This window comes from Medicago sativa, chromosome 4, assembly GCF_051527215.1.
Source record: "Medicago sativa cultivar Bolivia chromosome 4, Bolivia_mono, whole genome shotgun sequence".
Taxonomy (NCBI): Eukaryota; Viridiplantae; Streptophyta; class Magnoliopsida; order Fabales; family Fabaceae; genus Medicago; species Medicago sativa.
In genome coordinates, this window is record NC_140752.1 from 52,133,945 (window position 1) to 52,149,878 (window position 15,934).

The following is a 15,934-nucleotide window of genomic DNA, read 5'->3' on the forward strand; positions in this document are numbered from 1 at the left end:
CAGAAAAGCGCTAATATAGCCTCATTCTAGTGCTATTAAAGTAGCTTTTCTAACAGTTGTTTCTTAGCACTTTTTGAGAAGCGCTATCGTAGCCTTTCTACTCAAATAGGGGTTTTTTAGCGTTTTACTAAAAGCGCTAATAAAAGTTGCGTATTTTTTTTTTTAAATTTGTAACCAAAAATGCTATAATTAAACGCTATAATAAGATACTGAAATATGAATATAGCAAATTACATTCATAATAATCTCCTTACAATCTTCAGAATTCATTCCATAAAAAGATAAAAGTACAAAATAAAGATGAAGATGAGGGGGGACATAAAACCAAAACCCTCCAAAAAGTACTAATTTGGGAACATAATGAAACAGTTCCAACAATGACAATTTACTTAGAAACCTCTTGAGAAAAGTACTAATAGAAGTCACAGAAAATTGAATTGTTCCGAATCTATTTAGAATTATGATAATCCTATATTACATTATGCTACAACTAATATCTAATTACCTCTTTAGCAATGACAAGAGCAGTTGCAGGCATCCTAGCATCAAAATAGGCCACTCTAGCTCCATTCAATGCAGATAACAATTTTGCACGCGAAAGATCTTCCGGTACCATTGTAGGAGATCCTTCTGTGAATATACAAGTTCGTGTCTTCCTGAATGTTCAACGTTATAGGATAAATTTATACATTACTTATATGAGTCAAGATTAACTGACACCATGTGTCAAAATTAGCATTTGCATTACATCTCTAATAACTTTGTGTAGAATACGAATCAGATCAGACCGATTATCAAACCACATGCTTAAGAAATCCAATTATCTATCAAGCATGTCTCACTAGACAGTAGACACTATGTTATTGGCTGTTCCTTTTTAATACTCCTAGTGCTTAAATTTAACTTGATCATAATTTTTGGATCGTGTAATGCCAATAACTTTCATATACTTGTATCACTTGTATCATTGTCTTTTCAGAGCCCCACAAGTGAAAAATTAGGAGGAAGGTAAAATCAACACAAATTTTATGTAAAATCATTTAAGCAATGGTACATACGTGTGGTTGTCAATAATAATGTAGCTAAATGGTGTAGTCCCTACCTTTGAGACCTGGAAACAAATGAGAAAGGAAACAAATTATCAATGTAATCAAGTAAATTGTGAATAGTCAAGAGTTTAATGTAACTTCTAAATATCAAATGTCTAGACAAAAAAAAAATAAAAAAAAAAAATAAAATAGCAAGTTTATGATGTTGGTCTTGATATATGATAGTAGTACTTATAAATTTATTTGATATATTTTACTTTAGATATGATTTTTTTGAAGTAATTTCTTTTAGATATGATTGATGCAGTATGAACTTTGAACTTTGAAAATTCTTAAATGAAATATTAGTGCCTAAAGTGAATATGTAAGGTCCATTATGATACCCTGCCAATCACATGTACATTATGAAACCGCCTTCTTGGTATACACCAGAATAAAGTACCTTTAAAGAGAATTAAAGAACTGCATGTTAGTGACATAAAAAGGATTTGAATTTGGATTCATTATTTTGGTAGTTCTACTAAATTGGTTCATGTACCTGCCATATCTCTTTCAATGCAAATCATAGTATTCATCCATTCTAACTAATACTAATTTAAGAATTTGTAAAAATAGGTAAGAAATAATAATTCCAATGACTTAAAGTATAATGATATCATGAGTGGTGTTGGAATCCATGCTATTGCCTTATGAAGTAGCATCTATCTAAGGAGCACCCAAATTGAATAAATGTAAAAATAGAACTACCAAAAGTTTCAAGAGTCATAGAACTCTCAATTTACCATCAAGAAATATCATGAGTGAGACCAAGACACACGCACTAGATAGATAGTTAGGAATACCTTAATGTGTAAAACTAGGAAATGTACAAGACTGAATAAAAGACCTATATAAGCCTTCTAATTGGATTAGTGATTCTTTATTATTTATTCATACCCAGTTGTATTTAACTTCACCAATATTTTATAGCCATAAGCAAATCATATACAAGAGTTGCTTTAAAAATACACGATCTCTTATATTACACCCTCCTCCTCTACTTCCCTATGAAAAAGGGAAGTGTATCATACGTTTGTTATCTCCAAAGTATAGCAACTTGTGTGTTGGTTTAGTATGAGTTGACCAAGTCTACAATAGAAAGACTAGTAGTGACTTACATGCTTTAATATATCTGACTTATCTATTAATTAACAAGCTGCATATGACATTTTCTCATATGAAAGGCAGCATTCAAAGGAAGCAAAAGAAAGTATCACATGCTGAGAGGTGAGAACAAAGTACAAAATAGTTTAAGTTACCTATCTTGACTCTACAAGTGCATAGTTTGGTTCAAGTAATCAACTAAAGCTAACTTGCTACTACTGGATGTTCTTCAAGAAGTTTTCCCATTATCTTTAAAAAGAGGCTCATTCAACATCTACTCCTTTATTATATAATGCTCATAACCCTGTAAACAAAGCATAGAAAAAACTGCACACAAACTGCTACTTAAAAGAAACCATATTAATTATTCTATATAGCATCACATCTTATTAGAGGAAACTATCTATAATTCATATACTAGCAAGGTTCATGCACTCTATGTTCAAGAGTAGAACATTGCACCTTGAGCATGGTACTAGTCAACACACTTATAAATTTGTTTCAATGGTCTCCGACCCAAATTAGAAAAAAAGCAAGGATTACTTTTGATGTTCAGTTTCAACATTAAATTATGAACAATTCTATCACACATGATAACCTCAAAGCCTTGAATATATAAGTAAGTAAGATGAACACATACACATCTCTATTGCTTGTCAACACAATTCAACATGATCTTACTTCCAAACATTACAATGTTTACAAAAAAAATATAACAAATAACTAGTACACATGGAGATAGCATATGTAGGATTATAGTAAAGCTATCCAACAAAGCAGTGTTGTCAAATAACGATTGTAGCAGTGATGAACAATTCTGAACAATAAGCAACTTACCACAAACAATTCTACACGACACAAAAAGCAAATAAGCAATTTTCTACATAATAAGCAATTTTGAGCAATAAGCAATTATCATAAACAAGCATATGATAAGCAATTTTCCAATTAACAATTTCGAATTACCAATTCTGACACCCTAAAACAATCCCCAATTCTAAAACCCTAAAACAATTTCCAATTCTCAATTATAACACCCTAAAACAATCCCCAATTTTGAAATCCTAAAACAATTTCCAATTCTCAATTCTGAAACCCTAAAACAAGTAATAGGAGAAGGAAGGAGAGATTGGTGAGTGAATTGGCTTACTCTGACAAGAGGCGAGAGAGTCGAGAACTGACATGAGGATGAGTTGGTGAAAAGAGGAGAGATGAGAGAAATAGCTTGGCCACTGGATATTGTTTCGCCAACAATGACGAACAAATGAAAGATTTGCAGCTGGGTGTTGCAATCGAACCAAAATGAAGAGAGAGAGAGAGAGAGAGAGAGAGAGAGAGTGTGTGTGTGTGTGTTCAAAACCACCACCAAAGCATTTTCACCACCACGTACAGTACCGAAATGAAGAGAGATCTAGACCAGATCGTGAGGGAGAAGGTTTTCACCGAAGAAGATCATGAGGGAGATGGAAGATGCGAAGGTTTTCCGTTTTGGGAGAAGGAAGAATGGAGGTCGTGGGTTTTGTGGGAGAAAATAAAAAATTAACATCCACCTTTTTTTTTGAAAGAAATGCACCTTTTTTTTATTAAGTCCAACCATAGCGTTTTTTGAAAAACGCTATCTGTACCCTCATCTAACAATAGCGTTTCCTAAAAAGTGCTATCTATACACCCTTCCAACAATAGCGTTTATAAAAAGTGCTATCTTTGAGAAACGAAATAATAGCGTTCATCGAAAAGCGCTATCTAACCTAGTTTTTAACATGTTTTTCTTAGCGCTTTCTAAAAAGTGCTATAACAGGTCTCTGGGTGGCCTTTTCAATAGCATTTATCCAGAAGCGTTATTAAACTTGTGCTATTAAAAGCCAAAATTGTGGTAGTGGTTGTTGCGAAACATAGACCCTAGATATGGCCTGTGTAATGGGACACGATTGTTATGTCGTGGTTTATTTAAGAATAAGTTGGATATGGAAATCCTAACAGGAAGCAATGCTGGAAAAAGAGCATTCTTACCCAAAATCAAATTAAAAATAAATGTGAGTTCAGGACTTCCCTTTGTGCTTAGTAGAAAACAGTTTTCCGTTAGACTAAGTTTTGTTATTACCATAAATAAGTCACAAGGGCAGACCATTCCCAATGTCAGAATCTATCTTTCACGACATGTTTTCAGTCATGGTCAATTATATGTAGCTTTATCAAGAGAATTTTCTCAAAATTCAACAAAAGTTCTCATTAAAGAAGGAAAAATTGAAGGAGAAGATGAAATATTTACGAAAAATGTAGTTTTTAAGGATATTCTTTTATCGTAATCATAATAATGTTTCTTTTACATAACATGTCATTTAATCATAGTAATTTCCATTAATATTTAAAAATTTAAAAATTTTAATCAAAATTATATAAGCAAACATAATAAAATAATCACATGCGTTAGTGCAGTAGAAAGAGGGGACAGACGGGCACGATAGTAAAATATTAAGGATAATAAAATATTAAGTTTGAATGGATTTTGCTCCCCTTCCCCCCTCCTCTAAAAATTGAAGCAAACACGTCAAATTAAAAATATTCCCTCCCCTCCACTCCAAAACTCTCGAACCAAACAGACCATTAGTTGGTTACTTTGGCTTTTAAGTTCGCATTCTATAGGGCCTCAGAGCATAAGAAATAGTTGACTTAACTACATGGCTCTGATTAAGAATATGCTCTTCAATATTTCTCACATCAACATGGACGATAATCTTTTTGTTGATATGCTTGCTAGTCTTGGCCTTTTGTTTGATGGTTATGATTGGTGGGACAATATTTGTCTTAGTGTGTTAAATGCTTTCATTAGAAAGAGATTGAGTTTACTAAAATATAGGTTTTGTTTATTTGTTGCTTGTATATAACTAAACTCTTTTTCCTCTATTTGGTTTTATTACGATGGATTTTCCAAGTAAGTTTTTTGATGAAACAATTGTTTTTGTACTTTGTAATTTTGAGTTTTGGTTTAGTCCCCCAAAGGTTTGTCTTTTTAATAAAATTCATAGTTCTGCAAAATATTGGTAAAGGGGATGAAGTGTTAATAATTGGGATGCCATTCCATTCAAACGATATCTTTGGGCTCTATTTTGTTAATAACAAAAAACTCGGACGTTTTATATTAAATTATTAGTTCTTCAACAACTTACCGTAAATGTTTTTAATAAAGAATTATCAAGAATTTTATTTTCTTTAGTAATTATTGAGGGACGCTTCAATGTTAAATTCTTTTAGAATTTAAAATGAAGAGGCAAACAAAAAAAATTAATTATTATATCTGCCAAAGAAATTTCTCAACAAAATCTACAATCCATAAATTGCTTAAAGATAATAAATTTCTTAAGGTTATGGTTTACATTATTTCAACAAAAAAAGTTTATGATTTACCTAAATAATCAAATCACACAATTATGAAAAATATAGATTCATTAGACTTACCATTCTTACAGCGTCGTGCTTGATAACATGCATTATGAAAGTTTCTTTTAATGGCAAATATTAACAATTAGTCGTTAGATTAAATATTTTACTCCACGTTTCAGTTAGAACTCAAAACCTATGACTTCTTTACCCATAACTTAATCCAGTTAAACTATCCATCGCCCAACATATGTTATGTAGCTGATCTAAAAGAGATGAAGAGGAAGAGAGAATAAAGAATATTGTATCATGCTTTGTAAACAATGAATAGATAGACATCTATCCCGAATGAAATTACTAACCAAAATCTTAGCAATTAATAACAAAATAATCCATATTTAATCAAAAATCTATCAAATCACACGCGGAAAATCAATCGAGCTAGCTCGTGAACCAATCGAGTCGAACTATGTATAGTTCAAGTTCAGCTCATTTATTTAAGAAATTTAATTTTCGGTTCAAGTTCGGCTCATTAGGTTCATGAACCAAGTTCAACGAGCTAATTATCGAATCGAGTTCCAAACTTTAGTCGAGTTAACTCGGTTAATTGCCAACCCTATAGAGCGTCGTGCTTAACATTCATTATGAAAGTTTCTTTTAATGGTAAATATTAACGATTAGTTGTTAGATTAAATATTTTACTCCTATTTTAATTTAAACTCAAAACTTTTAATTCTTTTACCCTTAATTTAAATCAGTTAAACTATCCATTGTCCAGCATTGTTATTTATGTAGCTGATCTAAAGAGATGAAGAGGAAGAGAGAATAGAGAATATTGTATCATGCAACAATGAATAGACATATAGACATCTATCCAGAATGAAATTACTAACCAAAATCTTACTAATTAATAACAAAATAATCCATATTTAACCAAAATTCTATCAAATCACACGCGCAAAATAAAGAAGGAATTGAATTTGGTAGCCGTCATTGGTTGCACAAAATCACCGGCAAATAATTCTTTGTAATAATAAAAATAATAACAAAATGAAAATAAAATAAAAATGGCGCGTCTCTTTCTCTCTCCCCTGAGTAGCAAGCAATGCATTTAAACCTCCATTTAATGCAATTGCACCCTCTCAATACGCTCTTCAATTACTCCTCTTCCCTTTCTTCCTCTATCTGTTCCCCACTCTCTCTCTTTCTTCCTTCAATGCTCTCTCTCTCTCTCTCTCTCTCTAAAAAACAACCGTTTCTTTCTTTCTTCTAACCTTTAACTTTTTTTATTCCCATATTAACCTTCTGAAAACCAGGATCTCTCTTCTTTTTTCAACAAGTTTATAGTATAGTCATAACATAGATCTATATCTTCTTCTTTTTCTTACAACTCTTTAATCATTCATTTCTGGTAAGTATAAGGTTTTTAGCAAAGTTCATTTTGTGTAGCTTTCATTTTGAGATCATCATCAAAGTTTTTGCAAAATGAGACTAGCTAGGGTTTTTTTTTTTTTTTTATGTAAATTTGTTTATATTTTTATGGTGTTGTTTTGATGAAAAAGTTTCCTTTTGATAAGTTTATTTTCCAGTGGTTTTTTGTTTTTTTCTAGGGTTGGCTGAATGTGAAAGAAAACGTTAGGTTTGAAAGAAAAAGAAAACATATTTACTTAAAAATAGGAAACGTTGTAAGAATCTGCGAGATCTTCGTGTGAGTTTTTTTTCTTTCTGAAAAATAAAATTGGATTATTTTGTTCTGTAAAAAAGGTAATATCAGAAAAATCCTAAACAATATATTTTCTTTCCTTTTATTTCATTCATAGAGAAATATATATGGCATATTAATATATTATTCATTATATTTCTTATTTTTTGATGTATTTATTTTTCTTCTAGGTTAAGTTTTGTGAGAAAGAGAATGTGTACAAAACACTAGCTTAATCCTGAACTGAAAAAGGAGCAAACCCTTGCAGGATATAAGCAAGAAAAGAAGAAAGAGAAGCATGCTTTATGTGAGAAAGAGTAGCAACGTTGGTGTGTTTAGATCAACATCATTTTTGATTCTAACTCTTTGACAGGTTGGTAGGTAATGTTTGTATTAACTTTTCAACTCCTTTTCTTCAAGTCTTTTTCTAACTTCATTTCCCTTTTCTTCAATTCTTCATCCCCATCTTAAATTCCCCTTTATTAATTTTTGACTGAAATTTTTAATGCAAAAATTTACACGTCAATTTTTACATAGTTTTTTTTTTCCACTCTCTAATCTCATTTTCTCTCTGGGTACAACTTCAAAGAAAAGTATTTTTTTTATTATTTTAATTGCAAAGTCAAGGGTTTTATGTTAATTTTTTAATTATTTTCTATTTATTGTTCCAATGAGGTTTAATATCCTTCTCGATACTCTAAATACACGTTATTTACATCATTTCACTTTTTCAAACTGTTTTCTTTTTCCATAAAAAAGGAAAAAGAAAAACACGTTTTCATGAAAAAAAACCCATCAAGCTTTGTAAATAAATTTCTGCTATCACAATCTCCACCATGACAGTAACATTTTTTGATGTTGTCCAAACTGAAACACCACTCACAATTTTCGGCAATATTTAGAATCACTAAAACTATAAATGTTATTACAATTGCAAATTAAAATCAGTTATAACTAAGTACTGTAATTCCTCCAAAAAAAGTAGTGTTATTACAACATAAATAAAAAGTTTTTTTGACCAAATAATAATTATAAAAAGTTTAGTCAAAAAATAAAATTTATCAAAAGTTTTTTCTTGACTCAAAAGTTTGTTTTTTTAGAGAAAAATTAATAAAAGTTGGCTTCTTTTTCCTTTTTGTTTACTATATGATGTATTATTTTTTATTAGTTTGAAAAACTACAACAAGGCTTGGGAATAATAAGATCTGAAGATAGATAAGAAGACAGAAAACAATGTTTCAGTCAAACCTCTTGGAAGCTGGTCAGTTCCATCCATTAGAGATGATGCAAAACACTTCAGAAAGCGATGTCCCTCGAATCCGAGAAGACGAGTGCTTCGAAAGTGGCACCAAATCTTGCAGTGAAAACCATGAAGGTGGTGCTGCTTCTGGTGAAGAACAAGGACCACGTCCCAAAAGAAAACGTTACCACCGCCACACTCAGCACCAGATCCAAGAAATGGAAGCGTAAGAATACTATACTCCTTCATCAATATTTTTTTCTTCATCTTTTCTTTTTCTTTGAGAGAAATTACTTGTATAATATGGAGTTATGATTATATGTATATGTAAAAATATTTTATTTGTCTCAGTTTCTTCAAAGAGTATATGAATTAAATCGAAAAATCAGTGTAAATTGATAATTTATTTGTCGCAGTTTCTTCAAGGATTGTCCACACCCAGATGACAAGCAAAGGAAGGAGTTAAGCAGAGAGTTAGGGCTTGAGCCTTTGCAAGTCAAGTTTTGGTTTCAAAACAAAAGGACTCAAATGAAGGTATGATACTATTTTTTTTGCATATATATCAAAGATTTTTTTTGCATTTGTTGTGTTTTTGGTAATGAAGTTGGTGTTTTATTTGCAGACACAACATGAGCGTTCGGAGAATTCTCAACTAAGAGCAGAAAATGAAAAGCTTAGAGCTGATAACATGAGGTATAGGGAAGCTCTTAGCAATGCTTCATGTCCTAATTGTGGTGGTCCAACAGCTATAGGTGAAATGTCATTTGATGAACATCATTTGAGGCTTGAAAATGCAAGGCTAAGAGAAGAGGTACTTTAGTTTTTTCAACTTTTTTGATATGTGAAATTTGCCATTTTCTCTATCTTTTCTTGTTTTGAACAAAAAATCTAATTATAATAAAATGAGAGTACAAAGGATACTTTTGCAAGCTTATAAAAGTAGTCTAAAAAACTACTTGAATAGTACCACAACAAAACCTAAAGACTTAGGGTTAAATAATCAACATCTTCATCACAATATCTTAATATGCTTGATAAGTTCTATGAAGAAACTGCATCCATTTAATTCATAGATTGCATACACAGAACTCAGATCCTCTACGGCTGCTATATGGCGCAACAAACAACCATAACAACCATTACATTTAGAGAGAGAAAGCTTCTCTTTATAAATTTAATGGTTGGTATGACTGCAGCACCAAACAACTGCCGTAAGGGATCCAAGTACGAGTGCCAAATGAAAACCAACCCTTTCTTATTTTCCATTTTCTTTGTATAACATATAATTGCATGATTTTTTATTTTCAGATTGATAGAATTTCAACAATGGCAGCGAAGTACGTAGGGAAGCCAGTGGTAAACTATTCAAACATTTCACCATCTCTCCCACCGCGTCCAGAAATTGGTTTTGGCAATCAAGGGATTGGTACAATGGACATGTATGGAGCCAGTGGAGATATTCTAAGGTCAATTAGTGGGCCGACCGAAGCAGACAAACCGATAATAATAGAATTAGCTGTTGCAGCTATGGAAGAGCTTATTGGGATGGCACAAATGGGTGATCCTCTTTGGTTAAGTACTACACCTGATGGAGCTGCTACTGTGCTTAATGAAGATGAATATGTTAGGTCGTTTCCTCGTGGGATTGGACCTAAACCTAATGGTTTCAAATGTGAAGCTTCGAGGGAATCTAGCGTTGTTATCATGAATCATGTCAACCTTGTTGAGATTCTCATGGATGTGGTATATCATTTATACATATTCTGCTACATCATTATTACCATATATATATTACTTTCTTCACCCTTGTGAATTTAACTGTGTATATGGACTTTAAAAGCCTTCATATTACAGCCGCAATTGCGATATTGCAATCTAAAACATGGTTATATTTTATGCTCGTTTTGTTTTACATTTCGAAATTAACTTGATAAACTTTTTTTTTTTTTTTTGCCTTTTAGAACCAATGGTCAACGGTGTTTGCTGGTATTGTTTCAAGAGCTGTGACTGTGGAAGTGTTGTCAACTGGAGTGGCAGGGAACTACAATGGTGCTTTACAAGTGGTACATAGTAACTGAACTTATATTTTATAATAAAATTCTGATTTTAGTTCAATCAGTACGGAAAATTTAGATCGAAAAATGTGAAATTTATCTATAATTTGATCGCTAAATTCTGTGATAAGAGACTTAGCGGTGAATTTTATTTTTTCTGACTGTAATTTCGGTCATTAATTTCGTTGTTTCTAGTTGTGTATTCAACCTCTTATTAATGTGTCAAATAGTTATAGTTAACTTGGCACATAGTTTTTGACTGTTAAGGAGGAAAATTAATGAGAAGAAACGTGATTGCATTGTTTGATTGTGCAGATGACAGCAGAGTTTCAAGTACCTTCACCTCTTGTGCCGACTCGTGAGAGTTACTTTGTAAGGTATTGTAAACAACATCCTGACGGGACATGGGCAGTTGTCGATGTGTCTTTGGATAATCTGCGCCCCAGTCCTTCATCTAGATGTAGAAGAAGGCCTTCTGGTTGCTTGATTCAAGAGATGCCAAATGGTTACTCAAAGGTATACTAACATTTTATTAGTATACATTCAAATTAAACTAGTTGTCCACATTATTGCTTTAAAATGTAGCCTTCGTTTGGTTCTGTGTCGTGTTGATCAAAAGCACAGTTGCTTTTTACATTGACGCAGATGCTAGGATTTGTCGCTTTTGAAACGCACGGCAAAAAACCCCTTCAAATGAAAGTTTGCAAAGTAAAAATGGAACCAAACATCATCACTTAGATTTAAGTTCAAGTCATGATTGTACTTATGCTGCGAACTTTTATATTGCGGTAAATTATGAGTGATACTGACATAATAGTGGTATTTATGCTAGTAATAGACATCTAAATTTTTTATATTCAACCGCAATTTAGAACTATGGTCCAAACAACTTATCACTTAGAAATTTATGTATGTATTTTAAGAAATAATATCATAATAATCAAGATATTTGGATATGTATGTAAAATTTTTGCACTCATAATTATTAATCTCAATAAATTAAAAGCTTGTGTTGATTTATTTTGTTATGTTCTCAATGTTGCTTAATATTTAATTAATGTTTTCCAACATATAGGTGACATGGGTTGAACATGTAGAAGTGGATGAGAGGGGTGTTCATAATCTATACAAGCAGATTGTTAGCACTGGACATGCATTTGGTGCAAAACGTTGGGTTGCAACTTTAGATCGACAGTGTGAAAGACTTGCTAGCTCCATGGCAACAAACATTCCCACCGTAGATGTTGGCGGTATATATATTATATCAACACATTTCTTTTACATTATTTTCATGATATATTAAAATTATAATTTAATTGATATGACTACTAATTTAAACAGTGTTACACAAGACGTAAATTCTTAATCCTTCAAATTTGTGATATGACGAGTGTTATAATGTGGATTTTAGTGATAACAAACCAAGAAGGGAGGAAGAGCATGTTGAAACTTGCAGAGAGAATGGTGATAAGTTTCTGTGGTGGAGTGAGTGCTTCAACAGCACACACATGGACAACACTGTCTGGAACAGGAGCCGATGATGTGAGAGTGATGACTCGTAAGAGTGTCGATGATCCTGGAAGACCTCCTGGTATTGTTCTTAGTGCTGCTACTTCTTTCTGGCTTCCTGTTCCACCAACACAAGTTTTTGAATTTCTTCGGAACGAGAACTCCAGAACTGAGGTAATGCTTTTCCTATTACTTTTTTGAAGAATGCTTTTCCTATTACTAATATCCATTTACCTTAGATTTGCTTATGGTTTTTATATTTTACATGTCTTTTAATTTTTTAACCTCGTAAATAACAGTGGGATATTCTTTCTAATGGTGGAGTTGTCCAAGAAATGGCGCACATTGCAAATGGACGCGATACTGGAAATTGTGTCTCTCTCCTTAGAGTAAATGTAAGTCACTATAATAACTTCATTGTTTTAAATTTCCGAAGCAGTAAACTTTTATATTGTGGCAAAGTGCAAGAGAGTGCGGTTGATATTGAGTTTGCAATGTTGTTGCAGACCTCAAAATCTTTGATATTGCGTTCGCAAATGTAGTTGCGGACAGTTAAATTTACATTATATAAACTGATCATTGAATTAAGTGTTACTAAACTATAAACACTATATGCAGAGTCCAAATTCGAGCCAGAGCAACATGTTAATACTACAAGAGAGTGTAACAGATGCAACAGGCTCATTTGTTATCTATGCACCAGTAGATATGGTTGCTATGAATGTAGTTCTAAATGGAGGAGATCCAGATTATGTAGCACTTCTTCCATCAGGATTTGCTATCCTCCCTGATGGAAATGGAAATGGAGTCGGCGGTGAAACTGGCGGAGGAGGAGGAGCTGGTGCTGGTGGATCCCTTCTGACCGTCGCTTTTCAAATCTTGGTTGATTCTACTCCAACTGCTAAACTCTCTCTTGGATCAGTTGCTACTGTTAATAGTCTTATTGCTTGTACCGTTGAGAGAATCAAAGCTTCTTTGTCTGGTGAAAGTGCTTAGTTGAGCTTCAAGACTAATAATGGATTTTGAGGTGATAAGCTCATTATGTATCAGCCTATATTGAAAATTTTCCAGTTAGTTATTTTTAGTGAAAATTTGAGATAAATCATTATGGAGTTGCAACTTTAAGAACTAGTTTGAACGATTACTATTTCTAGAAACATATGTTAGATACATGGATTAAAATTGTGATTGCAATCTCAGTTGCAGCTACGCGCAAACTTTTATATTGCACTAAATGCGGACAAATGTGGCTGCAATCGTGAATTCGAATCACAATTTATAACAATGTTAGATGTATGTGTTTTTAATCGCCTTGATATTTAAGATGTACTACTTTCATCAAATCATTTCAAGTATAGGATACTAGCATTAGTAATTCAACTTTTGATATGTCTGCTTTTATAGTCGAGTTATAGGGCAAGGAGTACTACTTTCCTCAAATCATTTGGAGTATAGGGTACTAGCATTAGTAATTCGATTATTGATGTGTCGACTTTTATAATCGAGTTATAGGGGTTTTTTCGTTAGTGTTTCGTCTATTGACGGTTCCTATCTTTTGTACTCCTGTTTTGCGTTCTTGTCTTGTACTTGAAGTTGCGCTTGTTCAATAAACTTGTCGTTTCAAACAAAAAACAAAAACTAGCATTAGTGAACAACATTAATTGACATTATAACAACTTGAACTTTTCTCTCTTAATGTTCTTTCTAACTTTGTTGCAATTCTATTGCAGTTTACAAGGATGAAGAGGTTGGATTGCTTATGGAAAAAAAATCAAAAGGTGGTGAGGAACTTAATTAGGCTTAATTTACAAGAAAGGGATGAAGTCAAGAGCGCACCTTGCAAAATCCTTTCTAAGAGGATTAATCATAAGGTTCGGGAATTGACTTCCCCTAGGTATATTAAATGTTGAGCTAACACTATGACCTTACTACCCTATCAAAGTTTTTATGGACTAATTAGATATGGTTAGGACCAGTCTTTTGTTTAGCTTAGGCTTTAGTTTTGAAGTAAAACTCTTAATTAATTTCCCTATCATTTATGTGTTTTAGAAGAGGGACCAGTATTATGTGAGGTTTAAACCTAAGACACACCATTGCTTTAATTTCTCATTATAACTCTTTTGAAATGGATATGTTTCATTCCTCCAAGTGATATTGACGTATTTTGTCTTGTGATTTAATATTTGTAGTATTTCTTTTATGATCCAAATATTGAATGATGAAGGTGGTTGAGTTAACTATAGGGATATAGTCTATCATATAATTAATGGAGGTTAATGTGAAGTACCTTTAATTAATTTGTTTTATGGGCAGGCTATTAATCATCACATCAAACTGACCTGTATGCTTCAGATCTTGACCATTATTTGCTCTTAATGCTAATATGCTATATGTGTTTAGCCATGTCCTTGCAAACAAGGGACACTAGTAAAATTTATTAATCCTAACAAACTTTGTCATTTAGAACCCTTAATTATTAGATTGGTCAGCGAAGTTTGAATGTTATTATTGTCAAGTTATTTATGTCGTGATCATTCATCATAAAAGAAATACAAATATGCTATATGTCCAAATTCTTACAAGGGCATGTTAATAGTGTTTTAAGGACACTTATTAGCATTTTCCATTCTAATAAATTTAGGGTGAAAATTCATTATCAATGATATTTTTTAGCAACAAGAATGATATATGTTGTCTACTTCTTGATCTTGAACTTTGAGTTATTAGGTCTTCTTTCTTAAAAATCGGATGGGTCAAACATATAATAGTGTAGTTGATGAAATACTCTAACCTATATACCGAAAAATGAAAAAGTAAGTTAGTAAACCAAAAAACTAATAGTATACATACCTCCTAATGATACAATGCAAAGTGGTCACACAACTTTCATTATAAAAATTAAATATTTTAATGTGCAATTACAATATTAATTACTTTTTTTTTGACAAAAACAATATTAATTACTTGATTCAAGTTAAATCATATAAATGATAAAACTCTTAACGAAGAGTTTTAACATTTGCACATTTTGAGAATACATTCTAGTAATTCACTAAAATAATGTTGATAGAAAAATTTAATTTAAAAATATTTATTTATTTGTTTCATAGTGAAACTGTGAAACATGATATAACTCTCCATGCCGCAACCGCTGCTCTCTCTAAACCTACTCCTCCGCTGCTCCCCCTTACCCTCAAATTCTAACTTCTATTCCACCTCCATCAAACCGTTTAAGATTTAGCTTCAACAATGGTGGTGCGATGAGACTCTTCTCCGCATCACCCCCTCACCTATCTCTCAACGCTAGAGCAATCGTTCTTTCTCTTTGTCAAAACCGGTACTCTGATATTTTATTTGGGGTTAATATATGTTTAAGGTCCATCATAATAAACTCAAAATGAATAAAAAGATTAGATAAAAGATGAGATACATATTAACCCCACAATTTAGAATGTGCTTTTAGTTAGTTTTTTTTAACTAAAAAGGTGTGTATTAGTATACATATGATATGAATCTAGTTAAGAAATGAGTCACATAACAAAAATACAACTCCAAAGGATGAGATAACACTTCAACGGACCTGTCTTCTAAGCCTTTGAGAAGATCTTTAGATGCACTATATCTAAAAAAAATTATCCGTTTTGAATTCACTAATCATGTAATTTTTAATTACCAAATTCTCCATCTTCTAGAATTCTCGCATATTGATTCTTTTACTCATCAAAGTCTCTGTTTTGTAGAAAGTTTAAGATAGCTGATGAATAATTTATTGGTTGATGGAAGGGAAGAGATTGCATCAGATTTTTTCAAGTAACATTTCATCTATATTTACAAGGTTAAGTTAATCAAGACTTAAGAA

The 15,934-nt window shown here is 32.1% G+C and overlaps 1 protein-coding gene and 2 long non-coding RNA genes across 7 annotated transcripts; 1 reads left to right on the forward strand and 2 right to left on the reverse strand.

The window, feature by feature from the left end:
- Window positions 1–207: 207 nt before the first annotated feature.
- LOC146929732 (uncharacterized) lies at window positions 208–1,176 on the reverse strand. The gene is made up of 2 exons (XR_015006114.1): window positions 1,059–1,176; window positions 208–656 (listed from the first exon to the last, which is right to left on the reverse strand). It is a non-coding gene; the product is annotated as an uncharacterized LOC146929732 (long non-coding RNA).
- A 31-nt stretch (window positions 1,177–1,207) lies between these two features.
- On the reverse strand, window positions 1,208–3,713 carry LOC146929733 (uncharacterized). The gene is made up of 2 exons (XR_015006115.1): window positions 2,348–3,713; window positions 1,208–1,491 (listed from the first exon to the last, which is right to left on the reverse strand). It is a non-coding gene; the product is annotated as an uncharacterized LOC146929733 (long non-coding RNA).
- Window positions 3,714–6,704: 2,991 nt separating this feature from the next.
- On the forward strand, window positions 6,705–14,223 carry LOC146929734 (homeobox-leucine zipper protein HDG2-like). Of its 5 annotated transcripts, none has more exons than XM_085701494.1 (13): window positions 6,705–6,981; window positions 7,464–7,653; window positions 8,441–8,738; window positions 8,929–9,046; window positions 9,135–9,323; window positions 9,821–10,255; window positions 10,474–10,575; window positions 10,882–11,082; window positions 11,642–11,816; window positions 11,978–12,249; window positions 12,375–12,470; window positions 12,694–13,102; window positions 13,806–14,223. In XM_085701494.1, the coding sequence occupies exons 3-12, from the start codon at window positions 8,506–8,508 to the stop codon at window positions 13,069–13,071; spliced, it is 2,199 nt and encodes a 732-aa protein (XP_085557620.1). In that variant the 5' UTR covers window positions 6,705–6,981; window positions 7,464–7,653; window positions 8,441–8,505; the 3' UTR covers window positions 13,072–13,102; window positions 13,806–14,223. The 5 variants fall into 5 exon arrangements, with proteins under 5 accessions (XP_085557620.1, XP_085557622.1, XP_085557621.1 ...); XM_085701496.1 differs by having other exon boundaries at window positions 6,715–6,981; window positions 7,464–7,649; XM_085701495.1 differs by having other exon boundaries at window positions 6,715–6,981; window positions 7,464–7,645.
- The last annotated feature ends 1,711 nt before the right edge of the window (window positions 14,224–15,934 follow it).